This window comes from Hibiscus syriacus, unplaced genomic scaffold (genome assembly GCF_006381635.1).
Source record: "Hibiscus syriacus cultivar Baekdansim isolate YM2019G1 unplaced genomic scaffold, ASM638163v2 tig00110597_pilon, whole genome shotgun sequence".
In the NCBI taxonomy this organism is placed as follows: Eukaryota; Viridiplantae; Streptophyta; class Magnoliopsida; order Malvales; family Malvaceae; genus Hibiscus; species Hibiscus syriacus.
The window spans coordinates 3,532,026-3,559,684 of NW_024062795.1; the positions used below are offsets into that span (position 1 = coordinate 3,532,026).

General features: G+C 33.3%; 2 protein-coding genes across 2 annotated transcripts; both read right to left on the bottom strand.

The window, feature by feature from the left end:
• Positions 1–188: 188 nt before the first annotated feature.
• LOC120133923 lies at positions 189–18,438 on the bottom strand. The gene is given in 20 exon segments (XM_039150414.1): positions 189–222; positions 274–386; positions 496–549; positions 638–774; positions 874–952; positions 1,035–1,115; positions 1,284–1,445; positions 1,812–2,705; positions 4,649–5,558; positions 6,077–6,621; positions 6,692–6,805; positions 6,886–7,006; positions 7,088–7,161; positions 7,248–7,380; positions 7,630–7,711; positions 7,802–7,930; positions 8,013–8,287; positions 17,869–18,056; positions 18,059–18,261; positions 18,360–18,438. Coding segments are annotated over 19 exon segments (4,293 nt in total). The 5' UTR covers positions 18,397–18,438; the 3' UTR covers positions 189–222; positions 274–311.
• Positions 18,439–20,739: 2,301 nt separating this feature from the next.
• On the bottom strand, positions 20,740–21,513 carry LOC120133924 (protein SHI RELATED SEQUENCE 1-like). Its single transcript, XM_039150415.1, has 3 exons — positions 21,231–21,513; positions 20,999–21,126; positions 20,740–20,952 (listed from the first exon to the last, which is right to left on the bottom strand). The coding sequence occupies exons 1-3, from the start codon at positions 21,511–21,513 to the stop codon at positions 20,740–20,742; spliced, it is 624 nt and encodes a 207-aa protein (XP_039006346.1).
• Between the last annotated feature and the right edge of the window lie 6,146 nt (positions 21,514–27,659).

Here is a 27,659-nt window from a genome sequence, read left to right on the forward strand (position 1 = left end):
CAATGGGTACCACTCCATTTTATCGTTAAACAACATTAATTTACGACTTTTTTCAACAAGAAAAAGGAAATGGAAATGCATAAGCCATGTATTACCAAAAGCTGCTAAGCATATGATACAATGTCACAATCACCTACTTAATGACATACATAACACTCGATTCATTCTCTTCTATCAAAGAATGTCTACCACAGGCTGAGTGAGTGATACCATAAAAGAGTACATGTCTTTTGCGGAGGGTATCTCGGAAGTCGCAAGGCAGCATTCACGGTTAGCATGTCGGTTTTGGTTTCTCTCGTAACTTCTCATCTTTATATTCTCTTCACACTGTCGCCATGAAGAACAACAAAACCCTCGCTGGCTAGAGTTGCAACTGCAGTTCTTAGCTGAATTGGACAATAAAAACGAATGAAAGAAAAAAACAAATGTGTTAATCAGTTTGAGCATGTTCATTTTAAATGGGAGTGAAAGGAAGAAAGAGGCTTGGATTGTCACATCATGAAGGTGGATTTCGCTGCCAGAGCTCTGCTTCTTCATTTCATCAAGTAACTGTAGGATTAACCAAGTAGGTGATCAAGCAGTTGATTTTCGGAACTATATGAAAGCTTCCAGATTTAAATCTACTGAACTAGCTTACCTCTAACAATCGTATTGATGGTCCCCCAAGGTGTAGCTTATCCATTATTATGTTGCGTGCTGCTGATAGCACACCGTCCCTCCTCATCCTTTCACTTGCAGAAACTCCCGTGGTTATAAGATCCATATCAATGGTTCCTTTAGAGAAAAAAAAGGGAAAAAAATGGAAGGGTTCATTAGATTGTTCTTATGGTGGGGAAATGAATTCGCAATAAAGAAGTATGGTTAAAACATTACCAGTGGAGTGATCAGTTGCTGATTGCTGCATAGCAACTTCCAAAAGCCGGAATGCTTCAGTTACATCTCTTATTTCAACCTTCAAATAACAGAATGGATTTTCATTATTCAGCTCATAATGAAGTCCTTATAGCTGCTAAGATAAACCAGAGATAACTAACCCATTCTGAGAAGCGAATACGAGCCAATGCTTCACTGAGACGTATTAGACTCTCAATTTGCCTTGGTGTTGCTGTGATGATCTGTTGACATATCAAAATACAGAAACAGGGTTAAAAAAATTTGTATGTCAAGATTATACTTGATCCAAGAATGCAAAATGTTGATAGCAATACAGGGTTCTATCTACCAATTACATGAAAGTCAATAATGAAGAGAATCGGGGGACATGAAAACTAAATGCATCATACATTTTTACTGCTGCCAGGGAAATTTCCTCTTTTCCTCATCTCAACATACCCTCGGGTTAGGTCTTCAGCAGCTTCATCAGATAATTTTGGGTTAATATTCTTACGAGCATAACTCACATATGATGTCAATGTAGCAAGATCTATGATATCATGCTCAACAATCTGCAAATTTTTTTGATAAGATTTGAAGGACTCATTAAAAACCACCTTATTGATTAATGGAGTTTGTGTAAACTCCTTAATCAGCGAAAGATAGAAAAGAGTGCCTTAGAACTTTATTAAATAAAGTAGGAATTACAACCTAGAGAAAGAAAACCCAATAACCCTTACAAGTAGCCACTCGAAAAATCAAAATACATAAAATTCAGCCTATACTAACCTTGCTAAGGCATCACCTTCCATATTAGCCGTCCTTGCAACCCATCTAACAATTCCCCCACAAAACCTAAGTTTTACAACTATATCTTTAACAATAAAAGCATACACAACTGGACAAGAATCAACTTTAATAATTCAGTCCACTGCAACCATGCTGTCACTCTCAACAATCAATCGAAAATTTTCCCACCCTTGGATAGATGAGACGAAAACAAATCCCCTTTGAATAGCCTTGAGTTCCTTCAAAGTTGGAGGACCCGGACCCTCTATCTCTTGAAAAGTTTCTAATATTGCACCAAGATGATCCCTTAAAATGCCTCCCAATCCACTTTTCTTCCAATCACTACTAGTGACAACATCCACATTCAGTTTAATGAAGCCTATAGAAGGAGGACACCAGGGAATAATAGAAGACTTCAGGAAGTTGTAGGACGAATGAAAATCCCCTAATGAAGGTTCCGAAATTAACGAGTCTTTAGGAATAGAGATATCCTTATACTTAGCTGGGAACCAAGATGCAAGCCTGGCTCTTGCTAAAAAGAATAATTCAATCTGATCCAACTTTCCCCCTTCAAAAACAATAAAATTTCTGGTTTTCCAAATGGTCCAAATAACAACCTCAGGAATGAATGACCATATAGCAGAATTTGGCTTCAACTCTTCCCAGCCTAATAGAAAAGTTTTAGCAACTTCATGAAGAACAGAACTAAAACTCGACAATTTTAAAAATTTATTCCATAATGCCCACACAACCGAACAAGAAAAGAATAAATGTGAGGAAGACTCTTCAAACTTTTTACAAAGAGGACATAAAACATCATCAATTCCTTGAACTCCTCTTCTTGCCAATTCTATTTTAACAGCAAGCTTTTGCTGCACAATTTGCCACAATAATGTTTCAACTCTTGGTGGTAGTAATCCTCTCCAAACAACCTTCTTCCATAATTGAACCTCTTCAGAACCAGTAACACACTTCTTAATACAAGAACTGACTGAAAACATATCATCCCCACTGCCTTTCCAAATCAAGCCATCACTAGATTCCTTAGACAAAGAAACAAAAGAAATAGTACTCATCAAATTACACCATTGTTCCATCTCCCAATCATTTAAATTTCTTCTAACTTGAACATCCCAAATCTAGCCCGATGGATGAAAATCTCCAAACTCACATAGTTTTCCTGATTTATTAGTAGCAATCAAGAACAATCTTGGAAAAATGACCTGTAACGGATAATCTGTTGCCCAAACGTCCTGCCAAAATTAAATGGGCCTTCCATTGCCAACTTGAAAGATACATAAGGAACGAAAATTAAAACCAAATGGATCTTGCTTGAAATAATTATTAACCACTGATCTCCACTGTCAAGAAGTACAAGCTAGGAGTTTACTGTCAAATAATAACCTAGAAGAATCAAAACTGTATTTAGAACAAATAAATCTCCTCCAAAAAAATTCCTCTCGTTTGCAAATCTCCAGGACCATTTCCCTAGCAAAGCTTTGTTCATGAAATTCAGATTACGTACTCCCAACCCTCCCTCATTCTTAGGTTTACATACTTCAGCCCATTTAACCCAATGAATTTTCTTCTTACCATTGCCACCTCCCCATAGAAAATTAGACATAATAGAATTGAGGACCTTAAGGATTGAAACTGGAATCTTAAACATTGACAGAAAATATGTGGGCAGTGAGCATAAGATAGATTTAATCAAAACCATTCTTCCAGCTAGTGATAAAGTCGATGCCTTCCAACCTGCTAATTTTGAATGAAAATTCTACACCATCGGTTCTCAAATAACTGAGGAATTCTTTGTTGCGCCTAGAGGCAAGCCTAGATAATTATAGGGAAAAATATCCACTGCACAACCAATTGAATCTGCCCAAGTTTGAACCTCCTCTAGAGATGTGTTTACTCCGAACAGTTTGTTCTTCTTGAGATTTAGTTGCAACCCTGACATAACCTCAAACACTCTAAGCACTCTCTTCACATTCATAATATGCATCTTCGAAACCCCACAAAAAATAATTAAATCATCGGCAAATTGTAAGTGTGTAAGGTTAAAAGACCCTTCCTCCTTACCTACTTTCAAACCAGAAGATAATCCTCTAAAACCGCCCTTAGGATTAGTAAATTCAACAATTCCCCTACTAGATTAAATAATAAGGGAGAGAGTGAACAACCCTGTCTTAGCCCCTTTGCCATTGGAAACTCCTCCGTTGAAACCCCATTAACCAACACTGAAATCAAAGTTATAGTAACACACCTCCTAATCCAACTGATCCAAGTAGAGCTAAATCCCATTTTTTCCATTACCTTGAATAAAATAGGCCAATCAATAGTATCGTAAGCCTTTTTGAAATCAACTTTTAATACGCAACCCTTTAGCCCTTTCTTTCTCCAATAATCTATACCCTCGTTTGCAATTAGAGAACAATCCAAAATTTGTCGACCGAGTATGAAAGCAAATTGAGTCGGGCTTATGATATCTCCTATACAACTTCTAAGCCTCCTTGAAAAACACTTGGTTAAAATTTTGTAAAATCCTCCCACTAAGCTTATGGGTCTAAAATCATCAAGGCACCCATTGTTAGTCCCTTTAGGAATAAGGGTGATAAAGGTATGATTAATACCATGCTCCCATTCTTTCCCCAAAGAGAATTTGTGAAAAAAATCCATAATGTTATCCTTTAGCACAAGCCAAAACCTTTTGAAGAAACCCAAATTCAATCTGTCTGGTCCCGGAGCTTTGTTACTATCACAAGACTTTAAAGTCTCCCACACTTCCTCCTCGGAAAAAACCTTCTCTAAAAGACCTCTTTGTTCGAAAGAGATAGTAGGAAAAGTCAACCTTATAGCTTCAACCTCCAATATAGACCTCTCATTGAAAATTTTAAAAAAGTGATTTTTTACAGCAGCTTTGGGTCCCGTGTAAAATTCCCATTCACTTTTAAAACAATCAATGCATTTTATTATCTCTCCTCACCGATACACAAGTATGAAAGTATCTTGTGTTTCGATCTCCATCATTCACCCACCTTTGTCTAGAATTTTGATGCCAAATCAACTCCTCAAATCTATGAAGTCTCCAAAATTCTCTTTTACACGCCTTTAACTCGTCAACAATCTCTTGAATCGAACTGTCATGCCTTTGTTGTGCTACCACCTCAAGCTTTTGAATTTTGTTTTCTAAATCAGAAATTGCAGCTCCCGAAAACTTGTTTTTCTTCCCTGTCCACTGTTTGATGGCTAATTTAGAGTTCTTAAAAATACCAAGAATTCTCAATTTTCTCTTGCGCTTCTTGCAATCTATAATTGTTTGACAAACCATATCCTCAAAACCATCTTCCTCCATCACATAACTGAAGAGTCTAAAAGGCTTATTTCCCCAATTAACACCATCATTTTGTAACAATACGACATTGTGATCTGAGATGGACTTAGGAATAAGAGACTGGATAATCTCAGGAAAAGAAGCCAAGAATTGTCCATCCACCAAGAATCTATCCAATCTAATAAAAGTGGAATCATCTTGGTTATTACTCCAAGTGAACCTTCCCCCCTCCATAGGCAGATTAATTAATCCTACAGACTGAATAAAATGAGAGAAAATCCTTATTGAAACTCTATTATGAGCTCTGCCCATCTTCTCATCTTTACACAAGTAGACATTGAAATCCCCTCTAACACAAACCTGCAAATTCTGTCCCGAAATGAACTGACTAAGTTCTTCAAAAAAGCTTTCTTTTTCCTTCTCCACAGAAGGCCCATACACATTAATGAGGACGCTTCTGAACTGATTAAATCTGAATTTTCCTGTAATCGCAATGAATCTTCTATTTATGCAATGATCTTCACTCTCAAAAACTTTATCATCCCAACAAAATAATAACCCCCTGAAGAACCAATAGCTGACGGTTCAATAACCCCTTGAAAACTATTTAACATGTTTCTTCTTAGAAAATACCTTTGTATCTTCTCTGCTTTAGTTTCTTGTAGCCAAAAAAAAGAAGGATGCGAGTTTGCAACTAATCTCTGCACCGCTCTCTGTTTTTCCTTTTTACCCAAACCCCTTAAATTTCATGTAATTATTGCTAAGTTTTCCTTCATGGATAATAACAGAACAATCTCAAAACCTCGATATGACTCTCAATTAGCCATATTACAACCTTTCTCTAAGTTAATTATTTTTTCCAAAAAAGCTTCATTCCCCTGCTTGAAGGAAACCCCCAAAATCTGACTAACTTGCCATGTAGCAATTGCTTCATCTAAGAGGTATGAGAAGACTGAAGAAGCTGCTATAGAAATACTGACTTGATCTATAGTTTCCCTAAACAATAATCTTTTAACTCTTCTACTTGTCAAGCGAGAATTGGAAAGAAAATGTTATTTATCCAAATCACATCCTCCATACTCTCCATCTAAACCTCCACCACCAGATTCCAGGACTGAATTTGGATCCTCACAATCTAGTAAATTAAGCCTTGATGTATTATAAATTTGCTGAATAAATGAGAAAAACTGATCTTCAACCATTTTTGAATCTGAAACAACCTCATTGGCAATATTTCCCTTATATTCATTCCCATGCCAGTAATTCCTCTCCCTACTTCTTCTATAAACTCTACTATAACATGGCATTCTCATCTTCTCTATAGGCACACTCTTGGAAGAATGCGAGCTTCTGTGCACTGTCAACGAACGACCTCTGGAATGGCCTTTTAATAATTCTAAATTAGAAACAAACACATTCCAAACATCAATGACCTTGGCAACATAAACAATCAATCCAACAACAGAGCTCCATCTTCCACTGGTGTAAATGCCACGAGGAGCAAGCTTGTGTATGTATTGGAGTAACTGGGACTTGTTGGTTCCAGGATCACCAACCAGAAGGATATTGATGTCACCACAGAAGCTAGCACCATATAGCAACTTAAGAGCATTCCCGCCAAAAAGCTACATTGAAGACAAATAACTAGTTATTACTATCTGAGCAAAAAATGAATGTCTAATGTCAAAGACGTACCTGGAAAAGAAGGCCTTTGTTCACATTATCAAGCTCCCAAATGTTGGGTACCAATGACCTAGTTAGTTTTTTATATATATCTAGTTGTTTTGATAACTCTTTCAACTTTTCCACCTGCAGTATTGAAAAAGGTTATGAGAAAAGTAGCCAATATAATTGAATTTTGCAAGAGAAGAATGGGTTATTTATTAGACCTTGTCTTCATCAAACTGGACATCATCATCGACCCTTTGTGAGCCCTTATCAGTTTCCATAGGGTCCACAGTCATCATTCTCGACTTATCAATTTTCTTTATGTGAAGACAATCAATGTGTGTATGCAAGCAAAGAAATTTTTGTAAACATATTTAAATACTTGGAGAGCTATAAACCTTACAAAAGCATAAGAGAAAACATGCCTTGAACAGTGATTTCACAGTTCTTTGTGTTGGCCCGACTCGGACACTCATAGCCCTATAAATGCCGGTGACCTAATGCAATAGACAAGAATACTGAGCAAACAAATAAAACAACCAGGCTATTTGTGATCACGCAACATAGTTCTTAAGTGTCTAACCTCAACCCTGTCACCAGGTTTTCTAGCATCCACTAGCTTATCATACATCAACAAGCTCACTATGTGTGGCGTCACTCCATCAGGGATCTCATCTAGTGTCTCCTGGAGCCTCACAATCTGCTTATCAGCAAACCTGATGTTTGGGACATAGAACCGATTAGTTTTGGTCTCATAATAACTCAAATAGGCATAAATGTTTGACCCTAAAGTAACCATAAAATCAAACCTACTTGTATAAGCATGATCAAATAAAAAATGAATTTAACAATGACTAAACACACCTATAAAAGAAGAAATTAACCTTTGAAAAAGGTCTTAACATCGATGCGACTAAGAAAATTCACTTATTGTAAAACCTACTAAACATTATACTGGTAGTTACCTGCATCTATTGTGAACCAACGTCATTGAGTTCTTGGCCATACACTCATGCTTCAAGCATGAAGTAGGCTCAGTTATTCGTCCTTATAGCACCATTGACCAGTAAACAAATACATTAGCAACATTACTCCAAAAACCAAACTTGTTAAAGGATCATCAGAAAGATCAATTACCTCTATCAACAACAACAGGATCAGAATGATAGCCGCAAACAATACACCTGAACATTGCTTCCCTAATCTCAGGAATTATTGAACTACATCTGATAACCATCCCTTTTAATGACACCATCTTCTCAATATCTAAACCAATAAAAAACCCAAATTAATACAACACACAGACACGCACAAATGCAAAATCTATGCAAAATAAAAGAGAACTGACCGGATGGGTTGAGATTTCTCATGGAAGTAGAACACTTCAGATTATGAGTCCAAACTTGCACATGTTTATCGAACAGAGGATTAATCAAACTAACGAGGTCCGTCAAGACGATATCAAAAATCGCTAAAACCTCGAGGGGATACCTCATCATTTTGTTATACAAATCACAATCATAATTAAAAACATCATGAGCATCAACGTCTATACATTCTCCTTCAACTTCAAGAACTCTATGTATCATTCTCGTATATTTCCCTTCTCCATAGATATCATTGTGTTGAAAACATTTTGATGTTTTGATATAACAAATTAAATTAAAAGAATTTTAATTTTGAAAAAGATTTTTTCTAAGCATATTCGATATATTAAATCGAATATCAAAATATTACTCAAAGTATTTCAAAGTTCATTTTAAATCCTTACTCAAGTGTAAAATTAAGTTTTAATCTTAAAATAATTTCAAAACGATTTTACAAAATATTTCGAACCATTTCAAAGCCAAAAATTCCAGATTGCTCAGAGGGAACCGATTCCCCCTAAGGGGGTACCGATTCCCCCTGAATGGTTTGGCTCCGAGAATTCCAGTATACTCGGAGGGAACCGATTCCCCCCACTGTTCAACGGTCGAAATATTTGAATTTTACACCTAGGGAACCGATTCCCCATTAGGGGTATCGATTCCACCCACACTCCAAGTAGAAATATTAATTGTTTTCACACTTAAACGGCTTCAAAAACTTCATTAATGATCCCAAACATTCAGAAGTGATTCAAGGTGTATTTAAGCAAGCTTAGAATCCATTAATCAAAAACAAGAAACATCAAGCAACTAGAATCAAGAGAGAATCAAAGAGAAAGTATCAAACCTCAAGTTTGAGCATTTCAAGCCTATCTTTCATTCAATATTCATTTTTCTTTCAAGAACACTTATTGTGCTCAATTGTATTCATTCTTGAGTGTTCTTTTCTTTGTTCTAGAATTGTGCAAACAATCTACCTTATGAGGATTTCCTTATAAGTTTGCAAATTTGTATTGTTCTCTTTGGGAGAGAGTGTTCTCAAGAATTTGGGGTATAATTCTTGAGGGTTTGTAAGATTACTCTTTGTCCTCAAAAGAAAGACAAATTAGTGAATTTTTGGAAAATCCTCAGTGTGAGTAGCTAAGGTAGTGGACGTAGACTTTGGTTGAGAAAGTCGAACCACTCTAAATCGCTATGCAAATTTCTTTCAATTTTCTGCAAAAGCTTCTACCATAATTTTAATTGCCAATTCACCCCCTCTTGCCCATATTCGTCAATCGATTAACTCAACAATTGGTATCAGAGCCTAACTTATTTAAAGGTTTAATCGCCTCTTGAGTCGATTCGGGAAGATTTACATCGATAATCAAAGTCATCAATGGCCTCTACTTCAAACTTCGACTCCGGTCTCAATTCGATGCCCGCCAATAAGCCTCATTTCTTCAATGGGTCTAACTATGCCTATTGGAAAAATAGGATGATGTACTTCATTCAAGCAAGTAACATGGGAGCATGGAATGTCGTAAAAGAATGATACATCAAGCCTCTCACTCATCCAAAATTATGGAGTGGGTGGAGTGAAGAAGAGACAAAAATGTTCCAGCTCAACTCCAAAGCCATCCATATCATATTTTGTGCTCTTGGACTAGATGAATACGTAAGAGTTTCATCTTGTACACCGTCAAAGAAATATGGGACAAACTTCAAGTCACTCATGAAGGTACCGATGAGGTAAAGAAATCTAAAATTAGTATTCTAACGCATAGTTATGAAAATTTTAGGATGAAACCAAATGAATATATCAAAGTTATGACGGATAGATTTTCAACGATTGTCAATGGTCTCAAATCATATGGAGAGATCATTTCAAATGAAAAGCTTATGAGGAAGTTAATCTACTCACTTCCAAAATCGTGGCAATCAAAGAAGATGGTAATCATCGAGTCTAAGGACCTAACGTCCTTAACTCTTGAAGAGCTAATCTGTTCACTCCTCACTCATGAAATGATGCTTGAAGATGAGGTGGACCTTGATAAGATTGAAGAGACCAAAGGAAAAGGAGAAGAAGAAAAACATTGGAGTTGCTCTCAAATCCACAAAAGATGAGAGTGATTCGGATGAAAATGACGATGATGAGGAAATGGCATTGTTTGCCAAACGGTTCAGAAAAATGATGAGACCTTACCGAGGGAGAAAATTCAAACGAAATGAAGGCCTAAAAATGAACCAAAATAGAAGGACCCGATCATTTGCTATGAATGCAAAAAGCCGGGGCATGTGAAAAATGATTGCCCACAATTGAATAGAAAGGTCAATCAAAGAATAAGCACAAGGCTCATGTGGCTACATGGAGCGATGAAGAAGGTTCCGATGAAGAAGAACAAGAAGTACCAAACTTGTGCTTGATGGCATTCGGGGAAGATTCTAAGGTAACCTCTAACTCATCTGATTTTGATGATATATCTTATGATGAGCTATTAGAGGAATATAATAGGTTGACTTCGGATTATGAGAAATTGTTTTTAAAATATAAAAATGATGTTTCAAAATTGAAAAATGAAAATAAACTCATATCCAAAACCAACAACGATCTTGAAAGTAAAATCAAAGATTTGCAAATCAAACTAGAAAAGTTTGAAAAGAAAAATTTGGATTTGCAAAATTTACTTTCAAAGGTCAATGATGATCATCAAAAGAAAATTGATGATCTTAAAGCTTTTTTTGATAAAGTTGGAACAAAACATTTTGGAAATGGAGAAAATTCAAAATCCAACTTTGTTAGAAAAAGTTTTAAAAACTACAATCATAGAGGTCCCCAAAGAATCTCTAATGGAAAAATTGTTAGAAGTATATGGGTTCCTAAAGAGCTCATTACTACTAAAGATAAGAATATCCTACACAAATGGATACATAAGGGGACTAGGATTTTGGAAACTAATGGATATGGACCCAAAAGAAATTGGGTACCAAAAATTAGAAATTAATCTATGTTTGTAGGAAAAGGAGTATTGCTACAAGGCACGGGAAACAAATCCAAATTCATGGTACCTTGATAGTGGATGCTCAAGACACATGACCGGAGACAAAAGCCGGTTCATTGAGCTTAACGCCAAAAATAGAGGAGAAGTGACTTTTGGTGATGATTCAAGAGGTCACATTGAAGGTATTGGTACTATTGGTAATACCTCTTCCATACAAATTAAGAATGTTTTATATGTGAATGGATTAAAACATAATCTCTTGAGTATTAGTCAATTATGTGATAAGGGATTCAATGTCATATTTGAAACTAATAGTTGTAAAGTCATTGACATTGCATCTAATAGGATTATGCTTGTTGGTCATAGAATAGGAAACATATACATGGTGCATTTAGACTCTATAGAAATGACTAATTTATGCCTAGTTACAAAGGATGAGCATGATAGTTGGTTATGGCATATGAGACTAGGGCATGCTAGCATGAGTGTTTTGCAACGGTTAGTTCAAGGAGAATTGGTTCGAGGGCTGCCTAAACTAAAATTTGATAATGATAAAATCTGTGATGCTTGTGCTAAAAGAAAACAAAAGCGAGTTTCTTTTAAATCCATTAATGACGTAACAACTAGTAGAGTATTAAAATTGATCCATATAGATCTTTTTGGGCCAACTAGGACTACTAGCTTGGGTGGAAAACAATATGCATTTGTCTTGGTAGATGACTATTCTAGATATACTTGGGTTCTATTTTTAAGTACTAAATATGAAACATTTCATCATATTTCCAAAAATAATCCAAAACGAAAAAGGTTACTCTATAACTAGTGTCAGGAGTGATCATGACACTGAATTTGAAAATCTTGGATTTATTGAGTTTTATAATTCTAATTGTATTAGCCATAATTTTTCAGCACCTAGAACCCCTCAACAAAATGGAGTTGTTGAGAGAAAAAATCGAACTTTAGAAGAAATGGCTAGAACCATGCTTTGTGAAAATAATTTGCCAAAATATTTTTGGGCGGAAGCCACAAATACCGCTTGTTATGTTGTAAATTGAGTAATGATTAGGCCAATTTTAAAGAAAACTCCATATGAAATTTTAAAAAATAAAAAGCCTAACATTAGCTATTTTCATCCTTTTGGATGTAAATGTTTGGTTTTGAACAACGGTAAAGAAAACCTTGGCAAATTTGATGCTAAAAGTGATGAATGAATTTTTCTGGGTTATTCCTTAAATTCTAAAGCTTATCGAGTATTTAATAAAAGAAATTTAGTTGTAGAAGAGTCTATACATGTTATTTTCGATGATAATCCCCTTCCGAGGAAGGATTCTTGTGTGAATGATGATGTAGGTATTATAAATACAAATGAAGTTAGACATGACGTTGAAGAACCATCATCAAAGGAAGAAACAAAAGATGAGGAAACTCATGATCCTCTTGAGAATCTAACCATTGAAGAAAGGGAAGTATCTTATCCAAGAGAGTACAATTATGTCAAGGATGGTGAGATTATAGGTGATCCATCCAAAGGGGTAACAACTCGATCTTCTCTTAGAAATATTTGTAATTATGTTGCGTTTATTTCATGCATAGAGCCTAAGAATATTAAAGAAGCATTAAAAGGTGAACATTGGATTATGGCTATGCAAGAAGAATTAAATCAATTTGAGAGAAGTAAAGTATGTACATTAGTTGAAAGGCCTAGTAATAAATCTACTGTAGGTACTAGATAGGTATTTAGGAATAAGCTTGATGAGAGTGGTAATATAGTGAGAAAAAAGGTTAGACTTGTTGCTCAAGGGTATACTCAAGAAGAGGGCATAGACTATGATGAAACATACGCTCCCGTAGCTAGGATGTAAGCAATTAGAATGTTATTAACATTTTCATGTTTTCATGAATTTAAACTATATCAAATGGATGTTAAAAGTGCATTTTTAAATGGTTTTATAAAAGAAGAAGTGTATGTGGAACAACCTCCAGGTTTTGAAGATTCAAAATTTCTGGATCATGTTCTTAAATTGACAAAAGCATTTTATGGATTAAAATAAGCTCCTAGAGCTTGGTATGAAAGACTGTTAAATTTTTTAATTAAAAAAGGTTTTTCAAAAGGGAAGGTTGACACTACATTGTTTTTAAAGCATAAAGGTAAAGATTTATTAGTAGTTCAAATTTATGTTGATGATATAATATTTGGTTCTACTAATGATGTTCTTTGCCAAGAATTTTCTAAGCTAATGCAAAACAAATTCGAAATGAGCATGATGGGGAGCTCTCATTTTTCTTGGGACTCCAAATCAAGCAAAGAAAAGATGGCATCTTCATCAATCAAGCTAAGTACGTCAAAGATATGCTCAAGAAGTTTGGACTGGAAAATTAGAAACCTCATGACACTCCAATGAGCTCTTCTACAAAGCTTGACTTGGATGAAGGAGGTAAATGTGTAGATGTTAAATTATATAGGTCAATGATTGGATCTCTACTTTATCTAACTGCAAGTTGACCGGACATTATGTTTAGTGTTTGCTTATGTGCTAGATTTCAATCATGCCCTAAGGAATCACATTTACTAGCTGTTAAGAGAATCTTTAGATACCTTAAGGACACTCCTAGTTTAGGACTTTGGTATCCTAGAGACTCTAGCTTTAGCTTTCATGCCTTTTCTGATGCGGATTATGGAGGATGCAAATTAGATAGGAAAAGCACCTCTGGTACTTGCCAATTCCTTGGAAATATGATGATTTCTTGGTTTTCAAAGAAACAAAATTGTGTTGCATTATCTACCACTGAAGCCGAATACATTTCAGCTGGTAGTTGTTGTGCACAAGTTTTATGGATGAAACAACAACTTTTTGATTATGGAATTGAAGTAGGTACCATTCCTATCAAGTGTGACAATACTAGTGCTATTTGTCTCACTAAAAATCTCATCCAACACTCTAGAACTAAGCACTTTGAAATAAGACATCACTTCATTAGAGACCATGTCACTAAGGAAGATATAGTTCTAGAATTTGTTGATACTTTGCATCAATTAGCGGATATCTTTACAAAACCTTTAGATAAGGAACGTTTTTGGACACTTATGAGAGAATTAGGTTTAACTGACCTATCTTCACTCAGTGTTTAAAATAATTTTAGCACTTTTAAGACTAAATGAAAAATGCTTATAATAGTAATTTCTGATTACATTCATTTCTATTAGTTAGGGGGAGTTTATGATTTTTGATGAAAAATTAACTTTATGTTCAAATGTAGTTTAAGGATTAATTTGATTGATTGAACATAATTAATTTTTGATATATGAGTTGCCAATACCACTAGAGAAGATTAATTTAGCATTTTTAGTGTTTAAAATATAGATTTTTAAATTATAGGGCAGAGGGAATCGATACCCCCCTGGGGTTCTGGTTTTTACGGGCAGAACACCCTAATTTTTCCTCAAACCCTCAATATTTCTTCATTCACACCGTTCTCTTCCCCTCTCTCTCCTTATCTCCTCTTTGCTTCATAACATCGAATTTTAGTCAGAATTTCATCATATTTCAAATCCTAAACCTGCTAGCATCATTAAAATCGTTCAAACAACATCAAAATCCACTCAATCTCATCTTTCAAGGTAAATTTTTCTAAACTTTCTATTTCATTGATTTTGAACATATGACTAGTTTCAAATAGTTCTAGATAGAAATAGTGATCGGGCATTGATTGTTTAGTGATTAGAAACTTGATTTTACAACTAATTTCATCAAAAACACAAGAATTTTCCAAAATTCTTTGAAATTTTTTAAATAAAAAAAATGTTTTTCAAATTATTGTGTTTTGATTGAATTATGTTGCTGTTATGAAAACTTCACATATACTGATTTTCAATACCTTATTTTTCAATAGTTTTAAAAAATTTACCCATTAGGTTTGGTTTAGGGAACCTTGAAATATTGAGAACTCAATTGAGTTTTGGGATTAATTGAATTGCATACATGTGTTTTCTAAATTGCAGGTTATCCATTCTATTCTGATTTCCTAAACAATGTCCAATCCTAAACGTGCTAGGTCATCATCTAGTCGCTCAAACCGTCAACCAAATCCACCTCCAAATCCTCCTCATATTCCTGAAATTCTAATTCCTAATCCTAATCCCATTGATCCTAATATGACTATCCAAAACTTGTGCTTCAATTATCCTGGTCCTAGAAATCATCATTTTTGGTATTATCAATATTTTGACTCTTACAAAATTAGAGAAGAACGTATCCCTTCTCGTCAAGCTATGATAGATATCAATTTTAGATATCTTCCTCTTTTAGAAGAGTGGAAATTTGATAAACTTTGTGACCTTGAACCTATAGTTTACCATCAACTTGTTTGCATATTCTATTCTAATGCCGTGTGTGTTAAAAACCGAGCTCAAACCAAAACCATAGCAGTTCGTTCCTATCTCCTAGGATAATTCATCCATCTTGACTCGACTTACATAGCTAATGAATTAGGATTAGATAATGATGGTATATCAAATGAAAAACAACTTTTAGGTTCTCAGTATAAAAGAATGGATAGTGCGAGTGTCTTAGATCTTCATGATCGTTTTCTTCATCTAATGATTTCTTGGTGGTTTCGACCATCCGGAGACCGTTACTCTACTCTTCGTGCTTTAGATATTTGGTGGTTACATTGTTTCCAAAACAGTATTAAAATAAATCTTCTTGGGATTATTTTTGCTGAAATAAACTTAGTGCCAAATAAGAAACTTTGTTCCTCTCTAGTTTATGGTTGCATTATAAGTAATCTATTTTCTAAAGCCGGGCTTAGAGTAGGTCTAGATGTCGCCTTTCCTCTCAAGAAACAAATTAATCTTCTTTCCTTAACGAGAGCGGGATGGATAAAGAATAAGGACACCAGTGAATGGGTTTGATCTTCTGAAAATACTCTGGGAGCTAGCTCTTCTCAAGCTCCTCCAGTAGATGACGACGATCCCGAGCTTGAACAATTAATGCGAGATATCGATGAAGCCGAAGATGATCCTGAGCAGCCCGAGGAGCAAGCACAACAAACTAATCAAATGCCTCCATATTTTCAATCTTTTATAGAGACATTCGATTTCTGATATGCTACCATAGATTCGCGCTTTTCTTCTATAGAGTCTCATTTATCCACAATGGGAGCTCAACAATTGGAAATTCTTTGGGAGATGCGTGCAAACAATGAAGCAACCAACGCTCGTATTAATGAACTCACTCATGAAATGGCCGCTATACGAGCTCGTTTTCCTCCTCCCGATCCTCCTACGGATGCTTGATTCTGTGTTTTGCTTTAGTACTTTGAACTTAAAGCTTATTGTTTAAACATTTTGAATGTTTTTGGATTGTTTTCTTTTTGTTGTTGGATATTTGAACTTATGGATTATAGATGTTTGAACTTATATATTTGGTGTGGTTAAATTTCTTCATTATTGCATCATTTACATCATGTTAGATATATGACCAATTTTCCATGTCACATTGTTTATGAATATTGATTATGAAACTAATGGCTAACGTTTCTCTTGATTGTGATCTTAGCAGCTTAAACTATATATATATAATCAATTGGCTAAATGATTTCAAAACCTTGTTTAAATTCTTTTACAAATCTTTTTGATTTAACAAAAAGAGGGAGAAATGTTATTAAATTAAAAGTGAAGTTTTTGAAGAGGAGTAGTGTTAAAGTAAGGGGGAGTAGTATTTTTCAAAATCAAAATTCATTTTGAAATTAGAAAATCTTAAAATGTTTTGTTATATCAAAAAGGGGGAGATTGTTGAAAACATTTTGATGTTTCGATATAACAAATTAAATTAAAAGAATTTTAATTTTTAAAAAGATTTTTTCTAAGCATATTTGATATATTAAATCGAATATCAAAATATTATTCAAAGTATTTCAAAGTTCATTTTAAATCCTTACTCAAGTGTAAAATTAAGTTTTAATCTTAAAATAATTTCAAAACGATTTTACAAAATATTTCGAACCATTTCAAAGCCAAAAATTCCAGATTGCTCAGAGGGAACCGATTCCCCCCCAAGGGGGTACCGATTCCCCCTGAATGGTTTGGCTCCGAGAATTCCAGTATGCTCGGAGGGAACCGATTTCCCCCCCAAGGGGTACCGATTCCCCCCACTGTTCAACGGTCGAAATATTTGAATTTTACACCTATGGAACCTATTCCCCATTAGGGGTACCGATCCCCCCACGCTCCAAGCAGAAATATTAATTGTTTTCACACTTAAATGGCTCCAAAAGCTTCATTAATGATCCCCAACGTTCAGAAGTGATTCAAGGTGTATTTAAGCAAGCTTAGAAGCCATTGATCAAAAACAAGAAACATCAAGCAACTAGAATCAAGAGAGAATCAAAGAGAAAGCATCAAACCTCAAGTTTGAGCATTTCAAGCCTATCTTTCATTCAATATTCATTTTGCTTTCAAGAACACTTATTGTGCTCAATTGTATTCATTCTTGAGTGTTCTTTTCTTTGTTCTAGAATTGTGCAAACAATCTACCTTGTGAGGATTTCCTTGTAAGTTTACAAATTTGTATTGTTCTTTTTGGGAGAGAGTGTTCTCAAGAATTAGGGGTATAATTCTTGAGGGTTTGTAAGGTTACTCTTTGTCCTCAAAAGAAAGACAAATTAATGAATTTGTGGAAAATCCTTAGTGTGGATAGCTAAGGTAGTGGACGTAAACTTTGGTTGAGAAAGTCAAACCACTCTAAATCGTTGTGCAAATTTCTTTCAATTTTCTGCAAAAGCTTCTACCAAAATTTTAATTGCCAATTCACCGCCCTCTTGGCCATATTCGTCAATCGATTAACTCAACACATTGCTTAATTCTTGTGGGTCTCTGAAATGTTTGATGAACATTTGAATTGCATTTTTCACATCATGGACGCTAATATTCGTACCCCAAACGAAGGTAGGAGTGACCTCCTCCATATCGTCACCACCATCTGAAGATGGCGGCGGGAAATCGTCCGTGGAGGATGGAGTGGTAGCAGCAGGAGGAGTCGGGTTGTAGCGGATGCACGGCAGCCACGCTTGGTGGATCGGGATGGAGTTGGAGTAAATGCTGAGTTAGCAAAACGAGAAGGGTTTGGAGGTGGGGTTGCGGCGGCAGCGGAAGGAGTGGGGGCTTGACGACGGCCACGTCGGCGGCGATGAGTTGGTGAAGAGGTGTTAGGGATAGGACTTGAAAAGGAATCATCAGCAGAGGAAGGACCTGAAACAATTATTAAGATTTAAAAAAATAATAACCTACCAAATTAGAGTTTAAATATAGGAAAATAATCAAGGCGTCGAAGAGAGAAAGAGTATTACCGTTGTTGAAATTAGCGGGAGAAGAATCTGAAGCCATGTCTAAGAGAAGAAGAAGAGAGGCAAAAACTACGGGGGCAGATTTCTCTGAGACTGAAGTGAGGAAAAAAGAATGGTATTGCATGCTCCTTGGGTAAAGGATACCTTATTTGGCGGGAAATGTAGATTATTTTCGCGCCATATTTGGTGTCGACTTATGGTCTTACGTTTGGGGTTTTTTGCAACACTCGAGGTTACAGGTCGTTGCTACTGAGCTGGACTTCATAGCCCATTATATATATTATGAATGAAAAATATAAAATATATTTAAAATTATTAATTATATTCAATAATTTTCTTTTAAAAACTAGGTTCAATAATTTAATAATAATATTTTATTTATAATATATATATTTAAAATGTATAATAAAAAAATAAAATATGAAGTCTCATCTAATGATTAAAAAACATTAAAAATTAAAAATCCTAAATATAATTAAAAGCTATGTAATTACTAGACACTAAAAATATATATATATAAGACATAAAAATAAAATTTAGAAGGTTAAAATCCCCTCTTTACTCTTTTTATTTTATTCTAAAAGCTCTTAAAAATGAATGTTACAATGATAAAATCTCCATGTTACTTATTTGGTAAATTATGTACTTAGTCATACAGCTTTTATCACATTTTTATTTTAGTTACCTAACTTTATAAACTTATGATTTTATCATTCAAATTTCATTTTTTGTGACCCATCATTTAGTTGTCCAATGATAGTAGGAAAACGTTATGTTTTGGGTAATTTTTGTTTATGAAATTGACCTGACGTTTCACACTTCTTTCCCATGGCGAACAACATTCTCCATCAACATTTGACTATTGTTAATCATTGTTTGTGACATGGTTGGTACTAAAACATCCCTTTCCCCTTCCTTCTTTTTTATAAGCTTGATTTTTCTCGAAATAGACAAAAATCATATAAAAATTTCAATGTTAACTTGGTTTGATTTACACTATCCATCGTATGACCATCATAAAATTGAGATATATCATTTTTAACCTCATTCTCAACCTCTTTATTTTTTAGATTCAAAAGAAAATATCCTGACATTAGTGAAAAAAAAGGGATTCAAAAATTTTAGATCTTAAAGAAAAGCTTCAAGGTTTTTTTTAATAAATTGACACAACAAAATTTAAACAACATTAGACACTTAATGACTATGTGATAAAAAAGAATGAAGTTCAAAAGTTGATAATAAAATAATAAGCTTTTAAAGTTAGGTGACCAAAATATAAATAAAGATAAAGTTGAGTGACAAAGAACATATTTTATTATTTTTGATGTCGCTTTTTTTAATGACCTAAACTAAATTATACATGCACTCACAAAAGAGGGGGGGGGGGGGATCCTCAGGAGCTTAGCTCATGATTTGTTGCTATACATAGCTATGGGCGATTCAAGTGTCAAAATTTGATTGAATTAATCAACTAAAGATGCGCCCAGCTCCAAACTAAGTTATATATATATATATTTGTAATTTAATGGGTAAAATAAAAAAACAGTCTCTCGACTACGTGTTGTTGCTTTATTTAGTCCCTTGACTATTGAAGTTACAAAATGATCTTCCGACTATAGGGCACTATTTTGTTGAGTCATTGATTATCAAAAGTTATAAAATAGTCATTTGACTATTTATATATTCCAAAATCATTTTTTTTGTTTACAAAAATTAGCGATCGTCTGAGGTGGACATTAACCTGCTGATCATTGGATATGATAAAATCTAATCCTAGAATTATTTGAGTTGTATTTTGTGGATTGAGTCTCTATTTATATTATGTCATCAAGTCAGTGCTTGAAACACTATGATATCGAGCTAGTGTTTGAAAGCAACGCAGTGCCGGTAGACATTATTAAAATATAATTTTATCATATCTCGATTAGTAGGTTAACGTCCAGTTCATACAGCTGTAAATTTTTAACAAAAATGATGAGTTTGAAATATATCAATAGTTGTGTGATCATTTAATAACTTTTAATAATCGGATGACTCAACAAAATAATATGTACTTATAGTAAGGGATCAATATATAACTTTAATAGTCGATGAATTTAAGAAAAGTAGCATCTTATAGTCGAAGTATCATCTATGTAGTTTACCCAAATTTCATTCATGTGTTTTAAATATATTACGACTGATTTAGACTTATTTGATATACTTATACTTCAATAACCCGAAGTTTACATATCAATTTATACTTTGAACAATAGCGTTTTTTTTGCGCAATTAATCCTGATGAATCTCATATACTGAGCAACAACAAGTGATCAGCTACTATGACCAAACAGTAAGGGTTTTCTACAAGATTTTTTTCCCTTTTCCCCTCGAATACAAAGAGTTAATAAGGTTTTGGACGAAGGAAAAATTGGGCACCAGCTGACACGAAAGCATTATAGGGAGATGCATATGCAAAAGGAACAAGTGTTTCTGCAGTAACCAAAGCAGTCGCAGTTTCTGTTCTTGTAGTAGCAGCAGCCATTGTTAGAGCCGCTGCAGAACCGATTTCATTTGCCTGCTGTTGCTGCTTATGTCCCTTGAGAAGAGCATTCCCCTAGTTCTTGATGAGGGTCATGATCATAGAGAATACCCTTAAACACATGACCGCCAATATTCACACTTGTCAGATAACCATACTGATCACCTCCATCTTCACTGGAGCTTACTCGAACACATCGAAACGTCGCCTGAGAAGTCACTTTAGTTGGAAAATCCCTCCCTTCTAGCCCTAAACAAGGACACCCAATAAAAAAAACTCTTCACAATATTAAAAGAGATAAAAGGGCTGCTAGGGTTCCAATATTCATCAACACAAAAGATGATATATAGTACCTGAAGAAGGATTTTGTCTTTGTCTTTTAGGGTTCCTTCTATAGGCAGGAACCCAAGTGCTTGTGACATGAGTTTGACATTCAAATCCTTTGCTTCTGCAGCAAGTCCGGCACCTCATGAACCCACAATCTCTCTTAGCTTTGTTGCCACACTCTTGACACCTCGTGCTGCCACCAAACCCTGCTTGCCTCGACATCATCATCGTTGTCGTCAATTCATTCAAACTGTTGGGTGGTGTTTTATACATCTTGAAGAGGTGTGCGTTCATGGGAGTTTCGGTCATGGTTTTCTGAGTTCATAGGTAATCTAATTCCCTGGGATTTCTTATATTTCTTTTTTCGGTGTAAAGCCGTGAACCTGAGCAAAGGAATCGGCGAACGAGAAGGAAAATTGATGAAGACGATGGTATGTAATCGGTATATTCAGATAGGTTCCCAAGGCTACAATGGAAGTGTTCATGTATATACAGGCAAAACTAGCTACTCTAGAAGGCTCGAACTGCCACTAACAGACTGCTATCCATTCAAGTTTTTAACAGATTAATTATATTTAAAACATCAATTTTGTCTACGTAATTGTTTTATCACTTTTTGATATTTTATTATTTTCGTAAAGTTTTATATATATATTTTTTATGATTTTGATACTTAATGACATGGAACCATATATAATTATTTTATTGGTCAGTTTATTAGTTAATGATTAAAATTAATTAAAAGTAAAAACTTTGATCGAAAAGTTCAATTAATTCGTGTCCTTAGACTCCTACTATTTTCAAGTGTCCTTTGGAAATTTGTGTCATCGAAGAGAAATATGAGATTTAGTCTTTTGCTTTGGTGTAGAAATAAGTTTGTTTGGACGATCCATGACACAATCCATTTTAAACAAGTTATTGAAGTTATTCTTTAATATTGAAATATTAGCTGATTACTGAGGATTTCTTTCGAATAAAATTTAAAAGTTTATATATTAAGATGTTTTTTATTTTATAAAATGACTCAATGTCACTTAGTTGAATAATACATCTTAACTAGATGGTGAGAACTCAAGATACATTTACTTTAACGAAAATAACACAATTAATAAAATTTTATATAGATCAAATATAAGACTTTTTAATAATTTCAATATTTCATTGATTAATTGCAATCGAAATCAACTTAGGATTCTTAATTTATGATGATATTTATTGTTTATTTAAAATATTTTGATATAGCCAAAATTTATTTATTATTTATCTTATTCAATCTTTTAGATTAAATTAAAAATGAAATTATGTAAAAGTATTCCTGTATTTACCTCTAGCACTATGTCTAGATAAATTTTAGGATCTTTCTAATCTATAAATAAGCTCTCCTAGTTTGACTCTTGTCCTATTGTTGATGTTGAACTAAGTATAAGAAAGGAATCATCCTATGAATACGACGTCATTTGTGAGCAGCAAGGAGAACTTGTGAGTTATATTTAAAAAGAAACTTGTTCATAGAAATCTTTAAAACACATCTCCTCCAAAACAACTCTACTTTGATAAAATTCATTTTTTTTTTGAGGAGATATGGAAAATAAGTTACCTTAATTGAATAAAATCGAGAGTAAAGAGACTAAAAAAGATAAAAATCAAATTAATTATCCAAATTTAGTAAGAAAAAAAACTTAAGATAAAATTAAAAAGATTTTTAAAAGGAAAAAATAGTGCTTGTTTTTGGACTATTCATAACATTAATTTGTTTAGTAGTGTTGTTCTTTTCTTATAAAAATTTATAGATCCATTACGAGGATTAGTTGATTAGAAATGATTTTTGGAACGAAATCCGAGCATTTATAGGTTAAGATGTCGTTTTATAAAATGATTGGTTGTTACTTAGCTTCCTAACACAACTTAGAGTGCTTCAATCAGACATTACTCTAGATACATTCAATTAGTAAAGAGATCACGATCAAAAAAGTATATACGAGTTCAGTACGTGATTTTTTTAATAATTATAACTTTTAAATATTTTTATTAGTTATTTGTAATTAAATTCAGTCCAAGATGCTTAAGATGTATTTTGAATAGTTTAGGATTATAACAAAATTATTTTTATCTTTATCATTATATCTAGTTGAATTTTAGAATTTTCCTAGCCTATAAATAGGCTCCTTTCATTCGTAATATACACATCATTCATAAATATCAATTTTTAGTTTCAAAAGTCTCTTTGAGAGCTTTAAAAAAAAATAACCCAAAAAGTTAAGTGAGTAAAACATATTTTTAAATATTGATCAAACTAAGCCTTGTTCCCTCCAACTTTTAGGTTAAATCCTAAAGGGATACATGTCTTTTTGAAGTTAAACAAATTAATCTCTCATGATATTTAATCCTAATTTCGTCCTTAAAAATTTATAGCCATCCCTTCCATCAATATTATATTCAAAATTTAAACATACGTTCTCTTATTAGAAATTCAATATATCTTATCATAATTTTCAACTTATGTGGTTGATCAAATAATAATAGTGTGTATCCCATTTCTTTCATTTTCATTTTCATATTCATATTCATAGATATATATATATATATATATATATGGGTGTCGGTAGCCTTCCAGTTTCTTCCATTTGTCCTTGGCTATTGTATCTTACAAAACATCCTGTTTTTCGACCTTTCGGCTCTCCTTAAAGTCCCCTATTGATTGCTTTTTACTTAAAAGTATCGTTGCCCTAAACGACAAGTCTATATGGGGGGTCAGTATCCTTCTTAATTTATACTTCATAGATTTCGATGGGTTATTTGTCCTTTGTCCGAAATATGCGCCGGGGGGACATAAAAATCTTACACGTGTAATAGTGCAAATACCACCCTGTAACTTTTTGGGTAAATTACATATTCGGTCACTTGCCTATTACTTAGTTTTTGTTTTATTCACTTAATATTTTTTTAAATCATACCTAATGTTAGGTTTTGATTATATTTTGGTTACTTATCGTTAAAAAATTAATGATGTTGATGTGTTATTTTTTCATTATTTTCTAATATTGATTTGGTATTATCTTATGATGATATGTCAACATTACTGTTAATTTTTTAACGATAGGTGATCAAACTGAAACTAAATAATATAAGGGTAACCAGATGAGTAATTTATAAAATTACAGTTAAGTTTATCTTATTAATACAAAATACGTCATGTCGAATGCGTTTTAGAATATATTTATGGAATAGTGTTGTATTATTAAGACTTGTGTCCAATGTTATTGGATGTTGGGTTTAGATAATTAAAATAAATTTTTGAACAGGGAAGATCTGAGAGAGCAATTGTTCTCTCACACGTTTTGTCGGGGATTTGGGAAGTGACAGTCGTGGAAGAAACAGCCTTTGCTTTGCTGTTGTTAGAATAACGTTTCTGATGTTCAGTGATAGCAATCAACACGAAGAAGAAAAACAATTCCTTCTCAATTTATTACAAAAGTCTTTGCTAAGAAATTACCTATCCTTGAACCGACTTTTAAGGATATAGCAACCTACGACATTGGAGATCAACAAATTAAATATTATTTATCACGAGTTATAAAATATTATTAACTTTTTTATTAGTATGAAAAATGATTAGAAGATAATATATGTTTAAATTATTTTAATTAATTGATAATGCACACATCCTACAGACGTGATTACTCGAATTTATAATCTCTAAAAAGAACAATATTTACTTTACTACTGAGGCCACTTGGTTAAGTCAAAAAGTATTATGAACAAGGAACGATGGTTACGTGAACCATGATGCTAATATGATCAGCCGGATAATGAATGAGCAGAATTCAAACTTGAATTCTTTATCTAGTAACATCCTTCGATGATTTACATGATAGATACGTCTCGAGATATAAACTTCAACTCCCTCTTGTTTACTTCTGTCAGGGGTGTATTTAAGCATAGGTATATTTAGAGAATAACCTATTTCATGTAAATGAGTAATCAAATAAAAACAACAACTTAAGTTAAAAAATTATATTGATCAAATTGATATATTTTTCTAGATTCATCTCAAATATATATTTTAAAATTAAAAAAAAATACAAATTATGTTAGATACAAGTTTTATTATATTTATGTTAACACATTTAATGAAACTTTCTTAAATTTAACAGTTACTTCTATCTTGCATGAATTTAAACCTCCTAAACATATTTATTTATAGGGATAACTTCTTGCATATAAAAAGAAACTTGCATAGAAATAAATTTACTCAAACTAAGTTTTCTACTATTTATCAGTGTGTGAAGAAAAAATTAAAATTTTATACGGATTGAATTTCTTTGTTTACCATGCAGATTTTATTTTTAACCTCTATTTAAAATGAGTTTCTTTCTATGCATTTCAAGTCCGATAAAAAATAATTTAGATCACATACGTTTTTGTTTATGAGGTGGAGAACGCAAATAGAGCCAAAAGACAAGTTATTATAGAATAATAGAAAAGGTGATGAAAATGACAAGCAATGTAGGGTGATGCGAATGAATCTTAAAGGCAGCCCCCTCTTAAACGCAGTATGGGAGCTTCTACGTGCAATGATTTTGAATCCATTTTCATGACCTAAATTTGGAATGGGTACAGTGAGCATCATATAATAATCTTTTTACAAATCAAGGATATAATGGCCTTTACATAATATCAACAAATCAAGGAAATTTGAATGGAACAAAAACAATAGTAGTTTTTAAAAAGTTATGTTTGGGTTTTAATTAAAAAAATAAGTGTTTAAATTATTATTTTTTAAGTGTTTAATTTTTTTATCAAAAATAAATGTTTAATATTTTCATTTTGTTTCATTTCAAGGTCAGTTATCTTATGAATATATGACGTGTGAAATCTGTTCATCGTCTTTCTTTCTCTTTTTCAATTTTCTAGGGAAATAAATTAAAAAACGAAATAAAGTATTCAAAAATTAATTATTTCTTTTAGAAATAGAACAATCCTAAATTCTAAACACTTCGATTGTGATAACCTATTTATTTTTGATACATCAATTAGATTTATCCAACCATCCTAAATTCATAAAATTTATCTAACAATACTTCAAAGCAAAAACGTATCCATAAGAAAGTGAAATAAAAACTCTAACCATAAAAATATATCTCAAAACACATCAATTTTGCAAGTAATAATTACACAAATATTTATTTTGATAAAAAAATAAATATATAAATAAAAAAGTAGATACTGTTTTTTTTAATTGGATGAATGTGCTATTTCTGCATTTGGGTCGCAGGGACAACATGAAGAATAGTGGCTCTCTTACACGTCTTATTGGCTTTTGTCGGGTTCTGAGAAATGACAATTGCGGGTGGAGACTGCCTTTGTTGTTGTCAAGAATATGGAAAAAGTTCCGGAATGTTGAATGATGGCAATCAACACGAAGAATAAAATTCTTCAGCCCACGTTAGTACATAAATTCTATATGTACTGACTATCCTTAAACCAACAATTAAGGATCTATCAGCCTATAACTTCACCTTTGGTCGATGTAGTAAACCAATAATTATCTACCCTTAACTTCATATTTTATTCGATTATTAATCTATTGGAATTTTTATGGGTTGAATTAAAAAAATTATAATTATTACATTGAGATGAGTAAGGTAATGGGGTGAGCACCAACAAAGCCAAAAGACAATCTGTTTGAGAGTTACAGAAACGGTAATGAAAATGACGAGCAATGTAGAGTGATATGAAAGAAAGTAGTAGAATTTGTATGTGAAAACTTGAAACGCTTTATATAACGAGAAATGCAAAATTTTATGTTAGTGGAATGGATTTATAATTATTCTAAGAGGTAAAAATGTATTAAATTATTTAAATTATATAAAAAATAAAATTTTTAAGAAACAATTACCTCAATCACCCCTTCAATCCATCCTTTTAACTTTATCATATTTCTTTTTATATTTTTCCCAAGCTTCAAATGTTGAAGGCAGTCCCACCTATTAAACGCCTTATTCCGAATTTCTATTTGGAATGACTTTAAAGTCAATATTTCCTTGTCTAATAATTCTCATATAACCCATCAAGCAATCCTAGTAGTGAAAGGTAATGATGTTCTCCTTAAAAATTTTAAATTCGATCAATAATCTGCAAAGTGTATACGTTATCAATTGGTTAAAGAAATTTTAGATAGATACTAACACATTATAATCACCCATACTATTAAAATAATTCTGATAGACAACTCAATCAAAATGCATTAGGCTCCACCTTTAACTTACCTTTGAATTTCGCGAAATTAATGATGAACTCACTGGTTATAATTCATGAACCAGTTGGGGTACTGAGACAACGGGTGGACCATTATCTTGCCTCCTTCCGGTCTTAAAGATTTTGGATTTGGCCCCAATCTTGGCTAAACGTTTACTGGAATTGCTCGACACCTGGCAGATAGCAGCACAGCTTGT